This window comes from Amblyomma americanum, chromosome 1, assembly GCF_052857255.1.
Source record: "Amblyomma americanum isolate KBUSLIRL-KWMA chromosome 1, ASM5285725v1, whole genome shotgun sequence".
Lineage (NCBI taxonomy): Eukaryota > Metazoa > Arthropoda > Arachnida > Ixodida > Ixodidae > Amblyomma > Amblyomma americanum.
In genome coordinates this window covers 411,222,659-411,248,842 of record NC_135497.1, presented here as the reverse complement: position 1 = coordinate 411,248,842, position 26,184 = coordinate 411,222,659, and the positions used below count along the sequence as shown (strand labels likewise).

Sequence of the window (26,184 nt, the reverse complement as noted above, 5' to 3'; positions counted from 1 at the left end):
CACAGTATGCAGCCGCTCAATATGCTCCCATGACACTGTCCTTCATTGGTGGTCAATAAAGTACCTCTTGTGTGCCAGTGCATTCCTCACAAGTTTTAGCATATGGCAGGGATCCAAAAAAGCTGCCCCTGGTTCCTGGGTAGCTGGGTGTCGAAAGGTTGTTTTTAGGTCTCCCACATGTTGGAAATCACACCCAAGCTCTTGCAACATAGCCAGATTTGCGGGCGCCCCGTCACAAGTAAGTGAAGCAACCATAGCTCCAGCATCATGTGCCTAATGAAGGCACTGGGTGACAAGGTTAGCCCTCTGTGTTCCAATTAGGCCATCAACTAGGAAGTACCCAAGGGGCAACTTTCATCGCCCATTAATAGCCACAGCCATTATAACAAATGCAGCCTTTGCTTGTGGCAAAGAGTCGCTGTCAATGCCACTGCCAAAGTCAACAAACCCTTCAAAGTTGCGTTTGTTCCACTGGATGTTTTGCCGAATAGCCAGTTCATCAACCATGAGGCTGAAAACTGTTTGGTGCCCCTTGCTTGCTGTTTCAGCACACTTCATTTTTAGTGCATTGAAAGCTTCTGTTGAAAGTCCTGCCTGGCCATCAACAGTCTCATACCATTTTCGCAGAGTTCTGGGATGTGGGAGGCACGTGTCAAAAACTTTCCTGACATACTGATAGGCTCGTGGGGAATAGAAATTTAAAGTTAAGGCAAAAGTTCTCAGTTCAGGGGAGTACTGCTTTGGAGTGCCAATTCCACCATGCTTTCCGACTTGTCTTTCAAGTAGGTGCTAATTTACTTTACCCAGGCCATCTAAAACAGACACTTGCTCCGTCAGGAGGATATTCTCTGTAGTTAAAGCTGACAGAACAGATTTTAGTTCCGCATTTTTCTTTTGCAGTCTCCGCCTTGTTTGCTGCAGCCTTTTTATGCTTTTTCTTGACTGAGCATGCATTGCAGAAAACCATGCAGCCCTTGCTCTCAAGTAAGCTTTTTCGGGTGTGTCCTCCTATGAAGAGAGATAGAAAATGCAATGCATCATTAGAACAATGCACACCCAAGCCTTGCATACCACAGTTACAACAGTGTGCACATATAAAACACAAAGCACTCTGAATGTTCCATTAAAAGAAGAATGAAGGAGCTCAGTTAATCTTCTCGTCCTACTTTAATATCAAAGTGTTTCACCTCTGATGGAAATGCTCAGCATGCCATCACTCACAACGCACAGAAAATTCACTTGATCATCTTTTTCTTGCACATTGTACCATAGCAACAGATCATTTGCCCTGTCACATATTTTACCAGCACCTCACCTCGCATCAAGCCGGTAATGCCTACAAGGGTAACCCTGTTTTTGTCCAGATGGAAAAGTACAAAAATTCACCTGTAACCTTAATGATGAAAGAATGCAATGATTTACCTTCCAGGATTGCCATGATAACAGAGTCTTTGTTATTTCAGTCAGGATCACTTTCTTATATGGATTCCTCACACTTTCAGTAACAAAATTTGATTTCTCAGATGACTAATTTGCACCTGCTGTTTATTTTTTCTTTGTGAATTTTCGTAAGAATATTTACTTGGCAATGATGTTTCTCGACTTGCACCTGAGTGCCGTACCTACGCTGCTTTTTTGTTTTTGAAACAATTTTGTTCCGCTTTGAGTCCCCCCCGTCTCCCCCTATGTAATGCCCCTAGTGGACCCTTAGGGTACTTGAATAGATCAATAAATGAAGCTGTGACTCACCGATTCTCCTCTGGTAGATGGAGAGGTGTCCAAGAAGAAGATTCCATAATGTGCTCCTCAGCTTGATATGCAGGCCACTCACACACTTAAAAATTCATTGGTTTATTGACTCATCATTGCATACAATATACCATGCAGATCAGTTAGTAGATATTAGTAAAAATTGCCACGGCGAAATCAAGCTAAGTCCATTCACACAGTCTGGGTGCCTGCACATGCTGCGTTAAAGATTATGCTCATAATGCATGCTGTGGATGGGCCACTCACGCTATCAAATACGCCCTTGGCATATGCACAAGCATTTGACATTCATGGTGTTGAATTCTGCTTCAGAAATAGGCACATTTGACAGGTCCATTTACCATTGCTGGCCTCCTTCTTCGTGGCGTCCCAACAGAGGCTGGGGCGGTTGGCAAAGTCGGAAGTTCCTGCATAAGATAAACTGTTTAGTAATGCAGCCCACCTTAGAATGCCTGTTGCCCTGTTCTCCTCCGCCATGCATCAAGGCATAAGAAGGAAAGCAGGACATGAGGCTAATCACAAAATTACTCGGCATGCCCACTACTGGGCCACGCAACAGCTTCAGTGCATATGTGCTCAATGCCTTTCGATGTCACTGCAAAAGAAAAACGCTCGCACATTGTTAAACTCATATCACCTAGCATGTTAAGGTAATGTTATATGTCTACACATTTTATTTTTATTATACACTCAAAGTGTTGCAGAAATAAAGCAGGGTTAATAGCACAACTGTGTAGAAGCGTGAATACATACAGCTTTAAAAATTATTGCATTAAATTTTGTGTCGTGCAATCTCCTTTTCTGAATGCCCACTGGAACTGACGTTAAAGAAGTTGGCATGTACCCATATAAGAAGTATTTCATGAAAACTTATACAAGGAACAACTGAAAAAGAAGAAAACATGACAGTACAAATTTTTCATGTAGCACGCATGCCAGTTTGCACCGAATACTTTCTACATAGCTGTCAATGACCTTGTCCAAAATCAGTAAAACCAGTTTGGAATAACGTGAGAAAATTTTGTAGAAAAGATATCACTGACCTGGTGGAGTATGTCTTGCATAGCCAAATTTTTCTTGATACTGACAGATTATTTGTAGTGGAACTCTGACGAGATGACTATATTGATTTGTGTAACGAACATAAGCAATGAAGGCACATGAAAGAATATTGTGGCAGTTACTAATGTGCTTATGTGGTTCCACAAAAAGGTACCATCCTATATGAAGGATCTTTGCAGAACCTACTGCACTCTGCTACTGTCTCCGGTAAGCACGGGGCCTGACAAACAACTGCAGGTTCTACTGCACTTTACATTGCAGAATTGCAACGACATCCTACCTCATGCAGTGAAAAAACCTGGATGGAAACCACACAGGACGATATGAAACTTACTGGTGTAAGTTGAAAGGCTTGAGATGGCCCTGGCTGAATGTCCAGCATCGTGGCCACATCCATAGATGCCTGTAAAAAAATTTTGTTCAGGAGAAATGTGTGTGTACCGAGACATAACAAGCGTTCAGTTTTAAGCACCTAGTGAAAAATGGAGAAGCATCACACTACTAGACCGTTTTGAGTTATGTCTGAAGGAATAAAGATATGACTGGTGTGCTGAGGTGGCTTGGTCAAAACTTCCTCTGAGCCTGCGCCAGGAAGCTTTCTTTTACATAAAAATTCACCCGTTTCGTGACTCGTGCTGTGAGATAAACTCAGACACTGTCAATCTTCTAGCAGTTGCTGTCACAAAATGGTATATCGTAACATACCTGTTGTGATGGGCCTGGTAAAGTTTCCTGGCTTTCAGTGACATCCATAGGTGCCTGTGAAAAAAAATTTTATTCTTGAGAAATATGCTTCTACCAAAGCATAAGATGTATTCAGTTCTAAGCAACTACTGAAAAATAGAAAAGCATCAGACTGCTAGGCTGTGTTTTCAGTTCTGTCAAAAGGATTATAAAAAATGACTAATGTGTAGAGGCGATTCAGAGAAAACTTCCTCTGAGCCAGTGCCAAGATGCATTCTGTTACAGAAATCTGTTTTTGGTCGCTCGTGCTGCGACATAAATGCAGACACTGTTGTTCTTCGAATTGATGCAGTCACAAAATGGCATATTGTAAAATACCTGTTGTGATGGGCCTGCCAAAGTCTCCTGGCTTTCAGCGACATCCATAGATGCCTGTAAAAAAAATTATTCTGGAGGAATGTCATCATCGTCATCATCAGCCTGACTACGCCCACTGAAGGATGAAGGCCTCTCCCATGTCTCCAATTAACCCTGTCCTTTGCCAGCTGCGGCCACCGCATTCCCGCAAACTCCTTAATCTCACCCGCCCACCTAACTTCCTGCCGCCCCCTGCTACGCTTGCCTTCTCTTGGAATCCACTCTGTTACCCTTAAGGACCAGCGGTTATCTTGCCTTTGCATTACGTGCCCTGCCCAAGCCCACTTCTTCCTCTTGATTTCAACTAGGATGTCATTAACCCACGTTTGTTCCCTCATCCACTCTGCCTACTTCTGGTTTCTTAATGTTACACCTGTCATTTTCCTATCCATAGCTCACTGTGTTGTCCTTAACTTAAGCTGAACCCTCTTTATTAGCCTCCACATTTCTGCCCCATAGATGAGTACCGGTAAGATACAGCTGTCGTAGACTTTTCTCTTGAGGGATAATGGTAAACTACCATTCATGATCTGGGAAAACCTGCCATATGCGCTCCACCCATTCTTATTCTAATAGTTATTTCCCTTTCATGATCTGTATTAGCGGTCACTACCTGCCCTAAGTAGGCATATTCTCTTACTACTTCCAGAACCTCGCTACCAATTGCGAACTGCTGTTTCTACTTTGGTTTTCTGCATATTATTTTTTAGCCCCACCATTCTGCTCTGCCTGTCTAACTCATTGATCATGCTTTGCAGTTCTTGTCCTCAGTGGCTTAGCAAGGCAATGTCTTCAGCGAATTGCAAATTACTCAGGTATTCTCCATTAACTCTTATCCCCAAATGTTCCCATTTCAGGCCGCGGAATACCTCCTGTAAACAGGCAGTCAAAAGCATTGGCGAGATCGTGTCTCCCTGCCTGACACCCTTCCTTATTGGAATTTTATTGCTGACTATATGGAGGACTATGGTAGGCGTGCAATCGTTATAAATATCTTCCAATATTTTCACATAACACTCTTCCACACGCTGATTCTGCAGTGCCTGCATGACAGTTGAGGTTTCCACTGAGTTCAATGCTTTCTCGTAGTCAATGAAGGCCATATATAGGGGTCGGTTATAATCTGTGCATTCCTCTATCACTCACTGATAGCGTGAACATGATCTATTGTTGAGTATCTTTTACGAAAGCCTGCCTAATTATCTGGTTGATTAAAGCCTAAGGTTGTCCTGACTATTAGCGATTACCTTAGCAAATACTTAGTAGGCAATGAACAGTAAGCTGATCGGTCTGTAATTCTTCAAGTCCTTGACGTCTCCTTTATAAAGATAATGTTAGCATTCTTGCAAGCTCCTGGTACTCTCGAGGTCACAAGGCATTGCATATATAGGATGGCTAGTTCTACTAGCACAATCTCCCCTCCCTCCTTCAACAAATCTGCTGTTACCTGATCCTCACCAGCTGCTTTCCCGCTTTTCATTCCTACTAAGGCTTTCGTTACTTCCTCTTCTCTTACTGCTACGGGATGTCCCATTGCTGTGCGCTGCGGCTTCTCTCATTAACGTTCTGACTGCATTGGCTACTGCATAGATGTGTGTCTCTTTGGATATTTGATATCTTATCCATATTGCTAATGATATTGCCCTCTTTGTCTGCTAACGCATACATCATGTACCAAGCATACAAGGTGTTCAGCTTTAAGCAGCTAGTGAAAGATGGAGGTGGAGCATCACACTTTAAGACTGTTTTGAGTGCTGTCTGAAGGGTTAAGAAATATGATGACTAGTGTGTCATGGGATTCGGATAAATCTTCTGGTGAGCCCGTGCCAGGAAGCAGTGTTTGTAGCTCCTACTCCAACATATACACAGCCACTGTGATGCTTTGAATAGCTGTAGTAGTCACAAAACAGCGCTGTTTGAAAATACCTGTTGCAGTGGAGACGCTGGAGATGTGTGACTTTGTGTTAGTGCTTGCTGGGCGCCATGCTGAGCAGTGGCAGCAACAGCTGTGCCATCGCCTGGCTGCTGTGAAAGGGGTTCCTGCTGTAAATGAATAATGAGGTGCATCACATGCTCGCAGTGGAACGCCAGCCTTAGCTAAAAAGATGCATGTAATTCAATAGACAGATGTACCAATCTGAGACTGTCAATATGGAACACAGCCAGTGGGCGAGAGTGCACCCATTTCTTAAGAAAGCAACAGCAGAGAAATGCATTGTTAGTACAGCAGGTCTACCATATTTTTGAGAAGGGAGAGTGGGGTGTCTCTCCTCAGGCTCACCCAGCTATACCCCATGAAGTGTGTATGGTATGTGTATGAGGAATTATATATGCAGAACTGCCGTATCTGTATAATAAGGGAACTAATTATACTCATTGGCATCCACCCAAGCGCAGCTATGCGGCTAAAGGAAAGCTATAAATTGTTTCCACAGAAACTTCGCAAAAGAAAACGGGATTCCCCTAAACATTTGGCCAAGCTTTCTGCCTGTGTTTTGTCTTTTTTTCTTTGTCTCATGCTTCCCTTTTTCCTTATGTGTATGACATTTACCGCATCAACCTTGTTGCCATGGGGCGAGGGGTGCCAACCTTTTTTTTTAGGACGTGTTCGGATAACTCGCTTGCGCGTAAATTGAGCACCCTCTTTTTAGAGCCCTAATTAAAGAAAAAACGTGCGCAAATCACGCGAGCAAATACGTACGGTACTCTATGCCTTATGGAACTTCTTTGTGATTTCTTTTGTAAACGGACTATAGTTTTAAGGAATTACAGTGCTCTCTCAGTGACACTTCCCAGGTGCTATGGCCGAGATGACAACAAAAAATGCACCGCCTACTGCTAGGCGCAAACATTTCCACACTACAATAATTAAATAGAAATGATGCCCCAAGGAAAACTGTGGTGTGCTCGATGCTCTCTTTTTTTTATTTTCTTCTAATGATGGAGTGCGTAAGCTAATAAATAAATAAATTGTCATGTACAGTAAGCAGAATTTCACCAGAGCCATATATAAACCGCAGCCAGTTTAGGAGTATAATGACACAATTACTTTTTATCAGTGCGGGAGTACTGTAGCCGCGCTACTCGATCATAACGTCTAGCTAAAGCCATTTATTCACAAATCGTTCTATTTCTTGCACGAACACCTAAAACATCATATTGAACGCATGCTTATGCAGTCAAGTTATAATAAAGCACCTTCTCAATAAGAGCATTTCTTTCCAATCTCTTGAGAATGTATAGAAGCTGGTTCCTCACCTGAAGGGGGACGGCATCCGCACGTATACGAACTACGAGCGGCGACATCCGATCGAAGTGCTCGGGCAGGAAATGTTTTGAACATACGCAGGCCCATTTTGCTGGCTCCCAGTCTCTTTGGCCTGGTCTAACGGCCTCAGTCCACTGCCTCCTTCGCTCTGGATCTTTCGGAAACCTGTTTGAAAACAATACTATTCACTGCACTCGGACAAAGAGCCACCAATAAGGCCGGGGCGGTACGAATACCACGTTCACGCCGTGTCGTGCGTTATGTTCTGCGAGCATGCATTTTACTCATTGCGCAGTCAATTAAATACGAAAACAAAATGCAGTATACTTACGCGTGGAAAGTGACGCCCGGTTCTTGCCCTGGCGTGCGCGACCGACACCCAGGAACGCAGCAGCTGGGCATCGCAGCGTCTTTGTTGTCAATGGGAGCAGAAGTCTCACTTTCCGCCGTGTCTGACAGCTGCCGACAGCCTGGCGCGGCGCGAAATCGTCTGCTCGCGCCGCTCGCGTTGATCTTCGCGGCGCTCGCATGCCATTGGCTGAGAAAACGGCCAAGTGTCATGGCGGAGCCCTCGCTTCCGGCTTCAAAAAATGTGACGTAGCATCCTCTCCTCTTTTTCTTCTTTCCTCCATGCACGCAAGGCTAGCGCTTGCGTTCTGCGCATGCGCACTACCGTCCCCGCCAAAACTGCGTACGCTAAGCAGACAACCTGTTGCACGGACATCCCTGAGGAAACGGCAGAGTGCAGAACCAAAAATGGACTCCGGAAGATATTCAAGCGCAACCGAATCAACCGATGAAGATACACGGGGGAGGAAAAAGGCACCACAACCTCCTTCGTCCCCGCAATACAGCGAAGGCGGCCATTCTAGGTCGGCTTCCCAGGGTTCAGGCACAGGAAAGAACCACAGTCCACCACTTGGCCCTGGTGCAGAAGTGGAGGATTTCGACAGCTTTGATGAAGACCTGCTGCTGGATGCCTTGCTGCAAGAGGCTGCCCTCCATAATCTTCGTCCTATGCCAGGTGTTGCTGAAGTCTATCCAGTCGTGGCTACCAAAGAAGCACACAGGGATGATGTGAGTCTGTTTTCACTTCCGATGAAAATATTTACATTTGCTGCCGATTCGCTGTTATTTGGATTTGAACTTGCAGTTTCTAGTGCCACGATTGCTGTCAATTTGAACAGCTTCAATAACCTGCCCATCTGCTGGCTGTTTAATACGTGGCAATCATTGTGCAGGTTAGCTACCTTGCTTGGCATGAAGTTGCAGGTGGCTACAAAACTGCATCAATTTTATGAGATTTGCTTGCTCTCATGTTTAATTTAAACAAAAGAGTGAAGAGTGTGTTGATATGGTTGCATGCAGTCTTTACTAATTGCTGTGCAAGGTTACTAATTTGTAATTATTTTGCAATTTTGGTAATTGTTTACAATTATTTAAATTTGCAGAAAGTTCACCTGACCATAGTAATTCAGGTAAGAAGCATAAGTTGAGGACTGCACGAGAATTTGTGCCACTATTAAAAATTGGTCCCAGTTTAGCACTGAGGCCAGAACTGGAGAATGTCTATCAGGATTGTCACTGCAGCTATTCTAGGGCTGATTTTTGCGAGCTCCAGTAGGGAAGTTGCAGAAGTGCACTGAGGTCAAGTTAACTTATTATGCATTTTATTTGGCCGGTGTCAGGATGTATATCATAAATATCACAGGCACTCTCTTTTTGATTAAAGAAGAAAGCTGGGCATATTGATGCAGATTCACAATATAACAACAGTACGGTGAATAAACTCTTCATGAAGGAGAGGCACAGATGATACACTCGGCTACTACGTCTGAATGTTGTGGAAGGAAGGGCAGACGTGTTGAAGTCTTCTCTGGGCTGCCACCTCTACGCGGTGGCATGTGTGTCAGACAGCTGTGCTTGCATGTCATTAAGTGCTTGGTTATACCTATGCGATTGTTATAGCCGTGCTGTAGGTGTGCCCTCGCTTTCTCTGGTTGAAAGGATAACCTTGCTTATTTTGCACTGGTTCAGATTGCCAGCTCCAGTGACCTTGAGCAGCCAATCACCTCATGAGTCGAGAAACTGAATTTTCAGAAGTACCCAAACCTGTTTTTACTGTTGTTTTCACTACTTTCATATTTTGCTAGGAACAAAAGTAATTGCACTGGCACATGTCCGGTGCTGGTCACATAATGACACATCACCATAAATCTGTGACCGTTAACATCCTGTCTTGCAACCAAACTTTGACAGTTATCATACTTCACTGTGCCCCTTCCCCCTTTTTTGTTTTATTTTTCAGAGAAGTGATGCAAGCTCACCGGCAAGTACTGTTAGCCTGCCGAGCTCAGTCATTATATCGGATTCCGGGTACATGGCAGACGAAGACCCTACTCCGGAGTCCGAGCAGGACAACGTGTCCGAGGTGCAGAGAAGGTTGGTGACGGTGCTGGGGATGCTGAGAGAAGGCAAGAACATTGAGTCACACGAGACATGCCCAGCACACTGCGGCTGTCCCCGTTCAACTCAGTACATTCAGACAGCCCGAGAAGCTATTTCACTCAGTGCCTTCCTGGCTTACCATGGCGAGCCACTGCCAAGAATTAGCCCAGGAATCGAGGACCCTGAGATAGCCATGCTGCTAGAAATACTACTGCGTCATAGCGAAGGCAGAGATACAAATGAGGACGGGAGCGGTTCCGCATGAGGGCGATTAATGCTATTTTTGCCAGCAGTGTCCGGTCAAGTGACTCCAAGGTGCACTGGTTAACATTGTGATCTAATACTCTTGTGGTGCATTATGAGGTGACAGTGTATTGCATGTAGACATTGGATATGTGAGTATGGTATGGGCTATCGGGATTGTTCTGGGATGTACAAAATGGATGTACAAAATGATGTACACAGTCCCCAGAATGACTATGTGTTGTGTGTAGCCTGCTTGGAAGGCCTGCTACGAGATTTGTGGGTCATTTTTAGAGTGAAGTGTTGTCTTGTATATCACAGTGCAACAGTTACAGTGCTGAACCATTGCACAAGCGAGCTGCAAAATGTCCATGTATGTATAACTGCATATATATGAGAGACAGAGGAGAGAGCAGTGCGGGTTAGAGGTCAGATGAGAGTTGGAGATAATTACACAGAAATTTAGACAAACCAATGGACTTGGGCAGGACAGATAACTGGTGATCTTGTAGCATGGCAAGTGGGATAAAAAAAATGTGGTTGAAGGTAGTGAGCAATGGGGGTGGGGAGAACTATATTAGAAAATGCTAATAGATGAGTAGCCGTGGCATGTACAACTGCTATGGTGGCATGTACGACTTTGCAAAATCACACTGTGTTGGTTGCATGTTTTTTCATTGCTTAACAGAGCGAGCACCGGATGTACAAGTCTGTTGCAATCCAGTTATCCCTGATGTAATCATCTTGCTGTGAGGTCAGTAAGTTAGTGAAAGAAGTTGTGCATTGGTTTTGTTTAATGATATAAAAATCTTTGGCCAGTCTATCCTTTTTCTGCAAGTTCTTACACTGTTTCCTTTGTGTTATCAGCATGGAAGCTGCCTTATAAGCAGTGGGCCTTTGGTTAATCTGGGTCGACTCAGCCAGGTCAAGGTCCAGGGGTCCTGTATCAAAAGGCCGCTTCTGTGGTGTGACTAAAAGGGACGGGCTTCAAGGAGAGGAGTGTACCAAGGACTTACTTTACACATTTGCGGGAGTACATGAAAGACGCAAACAAAAGTGAGTAGTAAGTAGTACACTTAAACAGTCCAGCTGCTTAAGTACGGTCAGAGATCCCAACACCCCTAGCCGGTGAATCTCCCAACTTTACCAATGGCTGGTCAGAGATCACTCAAGATGACTTTGGGAGCCGCCCACCACTGGAGGCAGCACCATTGCCCTCTCGCAGAGGTTCTGGTGGAGAGCACACATTCTTACAGTAGCAGTTTCAATACTGTCGCAGCCTCCCAGCTCAGTAGTGAAGATGGAGGTTCAGCACCATGTATAGCAGACCCTGGTTACATTGGTCATTGGCCAGGGTTAACCAGAAGTACCGTGTCCAGAAAGGTCACAAACTTCCAACCCAGGCACTTTGAGGAGATGGAAGAGACATGCAACTTTTGTTAGTAACTTCAGGGAAGAGGAAAGTTGGGCCAAAGTGCCCTGTGGGAAAGTTATGAGACCTTCCTTTCACCACCACCGTTTCGCATGAGAAGCTGTTTTCCCTCAAGGATGCAATTAACCCCGAGTGGTCACGTCTCCCTTGGCAATGGTGCTGGTCAGCAAACCCTTCCTTCCTTAGGCAAAAAGGAGGATCTTACCACAGTTGACGGTGCTCGCAATGTTGGCTCCATGCAGGTGCCTTTTTGAAGACGCGTCTGTTAAAATCCTGGGGGAGGTTCCCTGTGAAAGTTCTCCTGGGTTGGAGGCCTCCATTCTTAACAGCCTTCAGCATAATCATATAATGTCTTTTTATTGTGTAGTTTTTATATTTTAGTTCAATTTTAGAGCTTTGGATTTTTCATGAAAGGATTGAACACAGCCTTTGGTTTATTTCAATGTAAGCTGTTGCAGGTGAAAGTTTATCAACCACTCACATTTGATGTTCTGTAAATGATAGTAACTGTGTTTGCTCAGCCATGCCATGAGGTTGGAGCAGCTTCCCGCATGTAAAAGAAGTACATTGTTCTTGCACTGTTTATACAGATATTACAGTTTTATTTTCAGTTTGTTGAAAGTTCCGCATGGTGGGGGAGGGGGTGTGCAGGAACTGCAAGTCCTCCTGGTCTGGCACACTTCCAATGCACACAACCAAGATCACCTTGAATGACCTGCATGGCCTCGCATGAGCATCTGTTATCGAGGTCTTATGTCCAGTTTGGAAGCATTGGCACCCTTTTCAAGGGACAACTGTTGAGTGTCAAAGCCGCTCTGAGAAGCACCGCTATGGGGCCAAGTACATGATGTTTAGTTTATGGGGGTTTAATGTCCCGAAATGACTCGGGCTATGAGGGATGTCGTAATGAAGGGGTCAGGAAATTTCGTCCACCTGGGGTTCTGCACTGACGTCGCACGGTACATGGGCCTCTAGACTTTCGCCATTATCGAAATTCGACCGCCAAGGCCGGATCAAAACGGGCCTTTCAGGTCAGCATCCGAGCACCATAGCCACTGAGCCACGTCGCAGGCTTAGGACATTGCACTTGTAACTCTAGCTGTTTGGATAAATGAAAAACTTGTGGTAGAGCCAAACCGTGTTTGGGCAAAAACACACCGATGGTGGTAATCAGATGCATGGCAATGACAACCTACATTTTTTCAGCCACCAGTGAACTTTTCTAACTCATTCACTCAGCTTGTGCACTGTACTTCCTTTGCTTACATGAAACTGCCTACTGAAGTTCTTGGCTAGTGCTATAGAAGACACTTGTATTAACAGTTGCAGAGCTAACACTTGCAGAACTCACAAAATTTGAAGATCCTATATTTGCACAAGAGCTCCGAGGTTGCAATGCATCTTCCTCAGCTTGTGAGCGTACACCTTTACACTCGGAAATGCATGCGAGATACCACAGTGCTTGCCGTGCACTCCGCAAACAGTGTAGCAAATCCGCGTGCTCAAACACTGGAAGCAGAGCCTTCCATACCTTAAACATAGAGACGGTAATAGCAGAGGTAGCAGTCTGCTACTCGCAGGCAGCGAGTATTTTCATCGCCACCGCCAAGATCTGTAGCTTGCCTCTGTGCTATCCTTTGTAGTGAAATGATGCTAAGTAATAAAAGAATGCACGCGAAGGCGTTGCATCACAATTGGGTAAGTTTATTCATTCAAAGCAAGACGATCGATGTCCGCTGCCGTCAACATGGCAGTCATGTCTTTTTATAGATACTGAAAAGAGCACACACACTTTCATTCCAGGGTTACAACACGAACATTGTACATTGTGGACCGGGTAAAACACTTAAATAAGTGTTCAGTGTGGCGAAACACTGAAATGTTGAGGGTCAATGATTCCACAAGACACCGGGCACATGTGGCATGTTGACATCGGAACTAGAGCTGTGCACTTGAAATACTCTTAAAACTGAACCATGCACATAACAGTGAGAATGTACATCACAATGCAATGATGCATCTCCTGATGCCACTGCATGGTTAAAGCAGCCAACATAACCTCATCAAAGACAAACGAAGGAATCTTCACGGAGAATTCCAGAACAGACGCTGAAGTCAGCACTCAAAATTTCTTGCTGCTTAGAACTGTCCATAGCTGCACAGCCCACAATGAAAAAGATGCCCAAATATTTCCCTGCGTTTTAAAGGTTTGCATCTGGCATCGCTGAAAGATCGTAGCATGCGAGCACTGTGTTGCTCTCCGTTATCCAAGAATGCAAGACTGGATCTTGCTCACATATCTTCACTGTCCGTTGTCTCGTACCCTGATAAGATGACAATTTCACTTCGGTGCTGCAGAAACTAGATGCGCAACACAGTTTTTGTGAGACACCTAATTCTGGCACGATGTGTCTAATCTAATCATTTGTGGAGAAGGGGAAATGAGGGACTACGCAGCTTGTTTTACTGAGCTGTTCCGAGTGATGTGGTAATCGGCGAATGCTTGTTTCAACTACAGCTCTCTACCTTAGCATTAAAAAAGCCCCAGGAATCTATTCAGTCCCTTCAGCTTGTGAGATGGCTTCATTTTAGCACTTGTTGGTGCTCTGCATAAGCGTTTGATTGAGCGATCAAGTAAACGCAAAAAAACTTGTGGCAAAAATCAGCAGCTGCTTGCAAGGTGACTGATATCACACAAGTTGCTCTGATTGCAGGCACACATTTGAGCATAAATTGAAGGCTACGGTATAATAAAGTGGGCATAGATCAAGCTTGTGGGCTGATCCAACAGAGACGCAGTTTACATGAAGATGGCAGTGATATCATAGAAGGCAGCACACACATTTTGATTCCACTAAAAGAGGTAAGCTGTTTTCAGTCAAAGTTGAAGCATATTAAATTAGTCCATTATGTCTGTTGACTAGAAACTAGAACAAGAAATGAGACTACCAATCACAAAACAAATTAAATGAAAAAAAAACTGGTTTTTGCATTCCAAAGCTAAGACTGCTCGATCTGCACTAATATGCCAAATTTTTACCTAACATATAAAAGCTTTTTAATGAAAACGCAAGTATCAATAAAAATCTGATGAACTGCTCACACATCACTTATCACTTTCTTATCAACAGCTTATGTTAACTAAAGAGTTGCAAAGGTGGAAGTGCTGACAGTGCAAGCTTGGAGAGGGTGAGGAAGGAGAGCATCAGATCACTGACCAAAAATTTGTCCCTGACTTGTCTTTGTCTAGGCCCAGAAGAAGATGGCTGCTACGTGGATACGTTGTTCAATAAATTGAGGCTCCCCTCACACTTGTTCACGTTTGAGCTGTTAAGTTCACAGTTGCAAGTTCAATATGGCATACTGTTAGTTGTTATGGCTACAGATGTATGCAGCATAGCGAATACTGACTCAAAGAAAAAATCGTCCAGCATTACTGGCCAACCTTTTCCTCATCACAGGATATACACACATGGCCTGACAAGACTCCAACATTCATTCATAATCCTTTATGTATACCTCCACTGTGCAAAAAGCATGTGGCTACAGATGTATGCAGAAAAGCGAATACTGACTCAAAGAAAAAATCTTCCAGCATTACTGGCCTACCTTTTCCTCATCACAGGATATACACACATGGCCTGACAAGACTCCAACATTCATTCATAATCCTTTATGTATACCTCCACTTTGCAAAAAGCATGTGGCTACAGATGTATTCAGCATAGCGAATACTGACTCAAAGAAAAAATCTTCCAGCATTACTGGCCTACCTTTTCCTCATCACAGGATATACACACATGGCCTGACAAGACTCCAACATTCATTCATAATCCTTTATGTATACCTCCACTGTGCAAAAAGCATGTGGCTACAGATGTATTCAGCATAGCGAATACTGACTCAAAGAAAAAATCTTCCAGCATTACTGGCCTACCTTTTCCTCATCACAGGATATACACACATGGCCTGACAAGACTCCAACATTCATTCATAATCCTTTATGTATACCTCCACTGTGCAAAAAGCATGTGGCTACAGATGTATGCAGCATAGCGAATACTGACTCAAAGAAAAAATCTTCTAGCATTACTGGCCTACCTTTTCCTCATCACAGGATATACACACATGGCCTGACAAGACTCCAACATTCATTCATAATCCTTTAAGTATACCTCCACTTTGCAAAAAGCATGTGGCTACAGATGTATTCAGCATAGCAAATACTGACTCAAAGAAAAAATCTTCCAGCATTACTGGCCTACCTTTTCCTCATCACAGGATATACACACATGGCCTGACAAGACTCCAACATTCATTCATAATCCTTTATGTATACCTCCACTGTGCAAAAAGCATGTGGCTACAGATGTATGCAGCATAGCGAATACTGACTCAAAGAAAAAATCTTCCAGCATTACTGGCCTACCTTTTCCTTATCACAGGATATACACACATGGCCTGACAAGACTCCAACATTCATTCATAATCCTTTATGTATACCTCCACTGCAAAAAGCATGTGGCTACAGATGTATGCAGCATAGCGAATACTGACTCAAAGAAAAAATCTTAAAGCATCACTGGCCTACCTTTTCCTCATCACAGGATATACACACATGGCCTGACAAGACTCCAGCATTCATTCATAATCCTTTATGTATACCTCCACTGTGCAAAAAGCATGTGGCTACAGATGTACGCAGCATAGCGAATACTGACTCAAAGAAAAAATCTTCCAGCATTACTGGCCTACCTTTTCCTCATCACAGGATATACACACATGGCCTGACAAGACTCCAGCATTCATTCATAATCCTTTATGTATACCTCCACTGTGCAAAAAGCATGCAGAGGTATAAAAACTGAATGGGGTTGAAACACTGTACAGTGGAAACTTGCGTACCACAATGGCAGTAGCCGTAGCTGACCAGACTGGGCATGACAAAGGTCGAGCAGCTTCACATTTGGTCCGTTCATTTTCTACACATGCGATGTCCAGAATTTCAGCCAGAACTGCTCTGTTGCGAGCCAGAGTGGCTAGTGCGGCTGAAGTGAAGCAACATTTCTGAAAATCATACTAGGCATCTTCTGTTGATGCTGCTCTGCACAAGAAGCATCACAAGCGTTCACAAAACCCCCAATGCTTATAGCCTGCAGCATGCAACGCCACAGAACATTGGAGAATATGTGACATGAGCAGGAGTTTTGTAGGTAAAACCTTTCACGAGCGGAGAGTACACAACTCCACACAAACACACACATTGCACATGCAGTCTACAGATGCAAAGGGACAATGCTAGTAATACCATCACCGGGCTTAGTACAAAACACGCGAAGTGCAGCACATGTCATCAAAAAGGAGCTCTATTGCTTCTACAAGCTGCCTAATAATTAAGCCTGTGTTGTTCCCGTTCAGAATGTGTGAAAAAAAAGCGGTATGTCTACTACACCAATTGACTTTCCTTTTCACGTTCTGAACAGCAACACATCCAAGCGAGCAGTCTGACATCCTCCAACACACTGCATAGAAAACAATACATCTCTGTCCTAAAAAACCATCACACGGCACAGACACATGCAGAAACTGCGAGCTTTGCACAAGTGTCTCCCTCAGAGTGCAGCATGAAGACATGCACTCTTGTGTGAATACAGCAAAGCGTGATAAGACTGCTTCTTTCCCAGCCATATTTCAAGGATACACACAAACTCACACACAACAGCAGACATTAGGGGAACCTCTATCACAGCCACTGGATATAACGCCTTCTAGCTACAGTGGCTGACTGTACTTCTAGTGGATGTATGGATACGGCTGAACCCTTTAAATCAGGCGGTGGCTCAAGCCACCTAGCCATAACTTATGAAATTTTACTCTTGTCTTGATTTTAGCCACCAATAAGATAATCTTCGGTTGGTTACTTCTAACCGCTTAAAATCTACTTTCCCTTCACTGTCCTTAAACCCAAATGCCTTGGATAAATCAGCCCCACTGCTTTCCACTGTAGGTTGAAGCCCTTTACAGAAAAGTACCAAGTGTTCAGCCATTTCCTCCTCTCCACACGCAATGCACAACATGTCTATCTCGTGGTACCTGACTCTATATGTCTTAGTCTGCAAAACTCTCGTCCTGGCCTCAAACAACAAAGAGCTTCCCCTACAATTATCATAGATATTTTCTTTGGCAATTTCTTGCTTAAAAATCCTGTATGTTCCCGGTGCTGATTTCGTCAGCATCCCTGTTTTCCCCAGAGCTCTCTCTGTTTCTTAACCTTTTTCTTAACCGATAATTGCTGATTTGCCCCCTTACTGCTGTTCAGATATTTGCTTGTCAATTTTCTAGTTCGCTTTCTTCATCTCGTGTCAACATTAATTATATACAGGTATCTGAAATCTTTCCTAGCCCACTGCTTTTCCTCCATCTTTCTCAATCGTTCCTCAAATGCTATCTTACTGCTAGCTTCTCTGCTCTCGAAAGACGCCCATCCCTTATCACCCTGTACCCCCTGATTTGGTCTATTGCCATGTGCCCGCAAAGCTAGCCTCTCTACACCATGTTGTTTAATTTCTAACTTTGCTTGAAATCGGGTCTCATGCACAGGACCGCATTACCGAAAGTCAGGCTAGGAACCATCACCCATTTCCAGATCCCTCTTACGACTTCATACCTATTGTAATTCCACAGTGCCCTATTTTTCAAAACAGCTGCATTCCTACTAGCTTTATTCATTATTTTTCATGCTCTGTCAGATACTCAGCACCGTTATTTATCCACACCCCAAGATACCTGTACTCGTCCATTACTTATAGCGTGAACTCCTGTATTCTATGCTCGCTGCCCTCATCATTAAATATCGTGACTGCAGATTTTTCCTTACTAAACTTGAAACCTAATCGGTCTCCCTCTGTACCACAATTGTCTATCAATTTCTGTAAATCTTCCTTGTTGTCAGCCATTAGCACTATATCATCGACATGTATTAATCCCAGTAATTACTGTTTAATCCATTTTCCTTGCTTAAAAAATGAAAGGTTGAAGCCTAGTCCGCTCCTCTCTAGCTTGGTCTCCAAACCTTGCAGGTACAACACAAACAACAAAGGAGACAAAGACATCCTTGCCTAAACCCCCGCTGTATTTTTACAGGCTCTGGTACATTTTTTTACCATTTTATAAGCACTCTGTTACGTTTATATATATCTTTTAGAAGATTAATTACTCCATCTTCCACATCCAATATGCCCAGTATGTCCCACAGATACTCTTGAATAACTTCGTAGGCTCCCTTAATATCCAGAAATGCTAGCCATAAGGGCCTGTGTTCCTTTTCCGCAATTTCTATACACTGTGTCAATGAAAATAGATTGTCCTCCAACCTCCTTTGTTTTCGGAACCCATTGTGTAGCTCCCCTAGCACCCCCTTGTTCTCCACCCAAGCCTGCAATCTATCCTTTATAATCTGCATCACCACCCTGTAAACCACAGATGTCACTGTTATGGGACGGTAGTTACTTACATCAGGTTTGTACTCCTTTCCCTTTTATATCATGTTCATTCTACTTAATCGCCATTCATCAGGGACTTTCCTATCCACTATCATTTTATTCACAACCTGTATTAATTTTTGCTTGGATTTTGTTCCTAGCTTCTTTATTAACATAATCGGAATACCATCTGGTCCTGTTGATGTGCCACTAGGAACCTTCTTCTCTGCCCTTTCCCACTCTCTTAGCTCAAGTGAAGTTATTGCAGTAACCGGTCTATCCTCCTTTGATAAATTATATGCAACATCTCTTTCTTTAAATTTTTCTGTCATCCTTGTTCCTATCTGTTTTAACGCTTCATCCCCTTTTAGTCGAATACCCTGATCTGTAACAATAAACCTTTGCTCAAGACTAGTCCTATTACTCATTGCATTTAGATGTTTCCAGAATTTTTTAGCTGCTTTTCTATCCTTTTTATTTACTTTTGACATCCATTGGGTACCCTTTCTTCTAATTTTCTCATCAATTAAATAGGATGCTTCCCTTCTACACTTTATGAAGGTATCCCATTTTCTGTCTACTTCAACTTCTGGTTCCCCCCTCTTCTTGGAATATCTGTGTTCTCTGGATGCTTCCTGACGTTTCTCTATCGCCCTCTTGACCTCATCATTTCACCAACTCTTGGGTTTGCGTTTTTTCGCTTTTAGCTTTACTCGCACCTTAGCTAGCTCTAGCTCCAGTAATCGAGTTAATTTGGTATAAGTCTATTCTGTTTCACTATCCACAAAAATTACTTTCTCACTTTGGCTGCTGCTTCCAATTGCTTTTCTGAGTAAAACTTCCCCTCTGATTGTTCATCTCGCTTCAGTGCTACATTGGTTTCTCTTCTCCAACTCAACTTGATATGCTTGTGGTCACTACCTAGACTTCTGGAACCATGTTCATATATGCTCATTACTCCTAATCTACTATACATCCTCTGTGACATTAGTGCATAATATACCGTCGGTGCAGACTCCCTGCCTCCCATGTTATGAGCCCTTCACTCTTCTCGGTACTGTTGCATACAACTAAATCATGCCTGTAACAAAAGAACTGTAGTGCAACCAAGACTAACACAAGAAAGGGGCACACTGGACTAGCACATTCGCTACAGTTCTTTTGCTACAAAATGCACCATCTATCCCAACAAAAAGTTCTTCTAAATCATGCCTGTCACACATGTCCTGCAGCATGCTTCCTGTCGAATCTGTGTACCCATCCAGGTCTTCTATATGTGCGTTCATGTCGCCTAATATAGTTATCTCGCCCTGTCCTCCTAGCTCATCAATGTCGCTTGCAATACATTCTAAAATTTTCCTGTTTTCCTATTTGGCATTAGCTCATGTCCGCAGGTATACAAAGCCAAAGAGTTTTTGCTCCCCTGCCACTTTTTCTTTATAGCCATAAATGTTCCTTGCATCCCAGTTTAACCCTTTGAAAATTCTTACCTTTATGAATGAATTCCCCAATTCCACCCCCTTTCTGCTACCCTCTGTTCTATTGCAATATTCTCATGCGTAGTCTGGGTTACGGGGTGGTTGCTCCATGTCTCTAAGATGCATTTCCCCTAAACTGTATACCATTAATTCCTTTTGCCTTAACTGTTCTTATTTTTCCTCCCATTTAGGTCTATTCCTGCCACCTTGCATGTTAATGAAACCTATATCTGAATTAACTTGGCCCTGGCGCTTGTGTCTATTCCTTCTCCTGCGGTTCCATCCTCCCTTTGATCTTGGTTCTTCCTTCTCTACACTGGTTCCCTCAGAGCTGTGGGTCCCCCCAAAAAAGCTGTTGCCTGGTGACCTGTCCTACTACCCACCCTCTTGCCAATGGCACCACTGTAGTGAATGCCATCCTGTGCAAAAGGGTGGGGCCTGACCTCGTACACTTCCCTGTTAACTTCCATTACCACGTACCTTAGTCGTCGACTCATTTACCTAATTACACGGTTAGCCTCAACGACCCTCCTTTCCGTTCCTGACGACAGTGACACCACAACATATCGCGTAAAACAAACGACCACCTGTTGGTGCTGCTTAGAGCAGTGATCATAAAAATTAATAACACGCAAACTTGTTTTGTGGCTATTTTTTGTTTCGTTTGTTTTTATTTAGGATTACATTATTTTTGTCTTACATGCATCTTGCATTAAAAAGGCTCTTTGCTCATTAGTTGAATGTCATCAGCATCACCATCGCACTACTGAAAACCAACTGAACTCTTGACTGAAATAACGTCAGTTATATTTGCTTAGCTTGATAGTGTTAGGTGCATGTGTATTAGCTGGCTTTTCGTTTTTAAGGCGAAGACCTTTAATGGCTCATGCTCGCATCCGTCCGTTAAGCTCTTGAACTTGATAAGAAAAAATATCTTCCATCAGGATGGAATTCAAAACACCATCCTTGCATTCTGCAGCGGAGCGTGCTAACGACTACTACTTTTTACTTTATTGAACGACTATGCTACTTCCTGCCAATGCATATGTAGTCCTCCTTGTCTAGGACCCTGGAGATTGTTTGCAGAAAGGCGTAGAATCAGATGGATGCCTCCCAAATGCCCTCCAGTGTCTCCAGCATTTAAGATTCACAAACAATTGTGTACTTAATTAACATCTTAACCACACATCAGTAACACAAGCAGCAGCACCACGTTAAAGGCTTTCGCCTCACCGCACTTTAGGTCAACAAAGTGCCCCCCTGAATTTTTTTGGATAAAAATTTCAGGCAATTATTGACGTTCCTACTGCATGCTACAGTAACATATGCATTTTTTTACCTATTCAGCAAAGTTCCAGCGGTGGTAAACATGAACGGCACGTGCAGCAAGTGAAAGTGAAAGTAAGTGGCAGTCGGTAGTACTTGCCTGCTCTGCGTACCGTGTAGCATGATTTCTAGCTTTTGAAGTAATTTAGCGGCGGTATAAAATTTCAGTGACTGATGCTGGCGGAACATAAGCAGGAGCTTACTGGGGGCCAGTATATTAATCGGGTAACGGCATAATGGCTACGGTGCCGAGAAGTACAAGTTACAGGCATGCACGCCGAGAGGCACGTCGTGAAATTGAGCTAATAGCGTCGGCTGATGGCGATGGTGTTGCATACTCTACTGATCTTTCCGAATCTGATCTGTGTGCTGCTGCATAGCGGCAAGAGGAACTAGACCCTAGCTCGTCACAAGTTTCATGCCTTCAATATGCGACTGAATATGTGCCACAGCTTCCATGTGGGGACTTCAGGTTGCAAGAGGGACCAGGTTCCGGATCGTCGCACGCTTTAGGTCGTAAAGATGTGACAGAAGTAGTGCTGCAGCCTAGTCGGAAGTTCCTGCATAAGATAAACTGTTTAGTAATGCAGCCCACCTTAGAATGCCTGTTGCCCTGTTCTCCTCCGCCATGCATCAAGGCATAAGAAGGAAAGCAGGACATGAGGCTAATCACAAAATTACTCGGCATGCCCACTACTGGGCCACGCAACAGCTTCAGTGCATATGTACTCAATGCCTTTCGATGTCACTGCAAAAGAAAAACGCTCGCACATTGTTAAACTCATATCACCTAGCATGTTAAGGTAATGTTATATGTCTACACATTTTATTTTTATTATACACTCAAAGTGTTGCAGAAATAAAGCATGGTTAATAGCACAACTGTGTAGAAGCGTGAATACATACAGCTTTAAAAATTATTGCATTAAATTTTGTGTCGTGCAATCTCCTTTTCTGAATGCCCACTGGAACTGACGTTAAAGAAGTTGGCATGTACCCATATAAGAAGTATTTCATGAAAACTTATACAAGGAACAACTGAAAAAGAAGAAAACATGACAGTACAAATTTTTCATGTAGCACGCATGCCAGTTTGCACCGAATACTTTCTACATAGCTGTCAATGACCTTGTCCAAAATCAGTAAAACCAGTTTGGAATAACGTGAGAAAATTTTGTAGAAGAGATATCACTGACCTGGTGGAGTATGTCTTGCATAGCCAAATTTTTCTTGATACTGACAGATTATTTGTAGTGGAACTCTGACGAGATGACTATATTGATTTGTGTAACGAACATAAGCAATGAAGGCACATGAAAGAATATTGTGGCAGTTACTAATGTGCTTATGTGGTTCCACAAAAAGGTACCATCCTATATGAAGGATCTTTGCAGAACCTACTGCACTCTGCTACTGTCTCCGGTAAGCACGGGGCCTGACAAACAACTGCAGGTTCTACTGCACTTTACATTGCAGAATTGCAACGACATCCTACCTCATGCAGTGAAAAAACCTGGATGGAAACCACACAGGACGATATGAAACTTACTGGTGTAAGTTGAAAGGCTTGAGATGGCCCTGGCTGAATGTCCAGCATTGTAGCCACATCCATAGATGCCTGTAAAAAAATTTTGTTCAGGAGAAATGTGTGTGTACCGAGACATAACAAGCGTTCAGTTTTAAGTACCTAGTGAAAAGTGGAGAAGCATCACACTACTAGACCGTTTTGAGTTATGTCTGAAGGAATAAAGATATGACTGGTGTGCTGAGGTGGCTTGGTTAAAACTTCCTCTGAGCCTGCGCCAGGAAGCTTTCTTTTACATAAAAATTCACCCGTTTCGTGACTCGTGCTGCGAGATAAACTCAGACACTGTCAATCTTCTAGCAGTTGCTGTCACAAAATGGTATATCGTAACATACCTGTTGTGATGGGCCTGGTAAAGTTTCCTGGCTTTCAGTGACATCCATAGGTGCCTGTGAAAAAAAATTTTATTCTTGAGAAATATGCTTCTACCAAAGCATAAGATGTATTCAGTTCTAAGCAACTACTGAAAAATAGAAAAGCATCAGACTGCTAGGCTGTGTTTTCAGTTCTGTCAAAAGGATTATAAAAAATGACTAATGTGTAGAGGCGATTCAGAGAAAACTTCCTCTGAGCCAGTGCCAAGATGCATTCTGTTACAGAAATCTGTTTTTGGTCGCTCGTGCTGCGACATAAACGCAGACACTGTTGTTCTTCGAATTGATGCAGTCACAAAATGGCATATTGTAAAATACCTGTTGTGATGGGCCTGCCAAAGTCTCCTGGCTTTCAGCGACATCCATAGGTGCCTGTAAAAAAAATTTATTCTGGAGGAATGTCATCATCGTCATTATCAGCCTGACTACGCCCACTGAAGGGTGAAGGCCTCTCCCATGTCTCCAATTAACCCTGTCCTTTGCCAGCTGCGGCCACCGCATTCCCGCAAACTCCTTAATCTCACCCGCCCACCTAACTTCCTGCCGCCCCCTGCTACGCTTGCCTTCTCTTGGAATCCACTCTGTTACCCTTAAGGACCAGCGGTTATCTTGCCTTTGCATTACGTGCCCTGCCCAAGCCCACTTCTTCCTCTTGATTTCAACTAGGATGTCATTAACCCACGTTTGCTCCCTCATCCACTCTGCCTACTTCTGGTTTCTTAATGTTACACCTGTCATTTTCCTATCCATAGCTCACTGTGTTGTCCTTAACTTAAGCTGAACCCTCTTTATTAGCCTCCACATTTCTGCCCCATAGATGAGTACCGGTAAGATACAGCTGTCGTAGACTTTTCTCTTGAGGGATAATGGTAAACTGCCATTCATGATCTGGGAGAACCTGCCATATGCGCTCCACCCATTCTTATTCTAATCGTTATTTCCCTTTCATGATCTGTATTAGTGGTCACTACCTGCCCTAAGTAGGCATATTCTCTTACTACTTCCAGCACCTCGCTACCAATTGCGAACTGCTGTTTCTACTTTGGTTTTCTGCATATTATTTTTTAGCCCCACCATTCTGCTCTGCCTGTCTAACTCATTGATCATGCTTTGCAGTTCTTGTCCTCAGTGGCTTAGCAAGGCAATGTCATCAGCGAATCGCAAATTACTCAGGTATTCTCCATCAATTCTTATCCCCAAATGTTCCCATTTCAGGCCGCGGAATACCTCCTGTAAACAGGCAGTGAATAGCATTGGCGAGATCGTGTCTCCCTGCCTGACACCCTTCCTTATTGGAATTTTATTGCTGACTATATGGAGGACTATGGTAGGCGTGCGATCGTTATAAATATCTTCCAATATTTTCACATAACACTCTTCCACACGCTGATTCTGCAGTGCCTGCATGACAGTTGAGGTTTCCACGGAGTTAAATGCTTTCTCGTAATCAATGAAGGCCATATATAGGGGTCGGTTATAATCTGTGCATTCCTCTATCACTCACTGATAGCGTGAACATGATCTATTGTTGAGTATCTTTTACGAAAGCCTGCCTAATTATCTGGTTGATTAAAGCCTAAGGTTGTCCTGACTATTAGCGATTACCTTAGCAAATACTTAGTAGGCAATGAACAGTAAGCTGATCGGTCTGTAATTCTTCAAGTCCTTGACGTCTCCTTTATAAAGATAATGTTAGCATTCTTCCAAGCTCCTGGTACTCTCGAGGTCACAAGGCATTGCATATATAGGATGGCTAGTTCTACTAGCACAATCTCCCCTCCCTCCTTCAACAAATCTGCTGTTACCTGATCCTCACCAGCTGCTTTCCCGCTTTTCATTCCTACTAAAGCTTTCGTTACTTCCTCTTCTCTTACTGCTACGGGATGTCCCATTGCTGTGCGCTGCGGCTTCTCTCATTAACGTTCTGACTGCATTGGCTACTGCATAGATTTGTGTCTCTTTGGCTATTTGATATCTTATTCATATTACTAATGATATTGCCCTCTTTGTCTGCTAACGCAACATCATGTACCAAGCATACAAGGTGCTCAGCTTTAAGCAGCTAGTGAAAGATGGAGGTGGAGCATCACACTTTAAGACTGTTTTGAGTGCTGTCTGAAGGGTTAAGAAATATGATGACTAGTGTGTCATGGGATTCGGATAAATCTTCTGGTGAGCCCGTGCCAGGAAGCAGTGTTTGTAGCTCCTACTCCAACATATACACAGCCACTGTGATGCTTTGAATAGCTGTAGTAGTCACAAAACAGCGCTGTTTGAAAATGCCTGTTGCAGTGGAGACGCTGGAGATGTGTGACTGTGTTAGTGCTTGCTGGGCGCCATGCTGAGCAGTGGCAGCAACAGCTGTGCCATCGCCTGGCTGCTGTGAAAGGGGTTCCTGCTGTAAATGAATAATGAGGTGCATCACATGCTCGCAGTGGAACGCCAGCCTTAGCTAAAATATGCATGTAATTCAACAGACAGATGTACCAATCTGAGACTGTCAATATGGAACACAGCCAGTGGGCGAGAGTGCACCCATTTCTTAAGAAAGCAACAGCAGAGAAATGCATTGTTACTACAGCAGGTCTACCATATTTTTGAGAAGGGAGAGTGCGG

General features: G+C 43.5%; 1 protein-coding gene across 1 annotated transcript; it reads right to left on the bottom strand.

Moving 5' to 3' along the window:
• Positions 1 to 1,942: 1,942 nt before the first annotated feature.
• LOC144102994 (uncharacterized) lies at positions 1,943 to 26,184 on the bottom strand. The gene is made up of 6 exons (XM_077635974.1): positions 25,852 to 26,184; positions 23,887 to 23,940; positions 3,895 to 3,948; positions 3,538 to 3,591; positions 3,167 to 3,235; positions 1,943 to 2,177 (listed from the first exon to the last, which is right to left on the bottom strand). The coding sequence occupies exons 2-6, from the start codon at positions 23,932 to 23,934 to the stop codon at positions 2,079 to 2,081; spliced, it is 324 nt and encodes a 107-aa protein (XP_077492100.1). The 5' UTR covers positions 23,935 to 23,940; positions 25,852 to 26,184; the 3' UTR covers positions 1,943 to 2,078.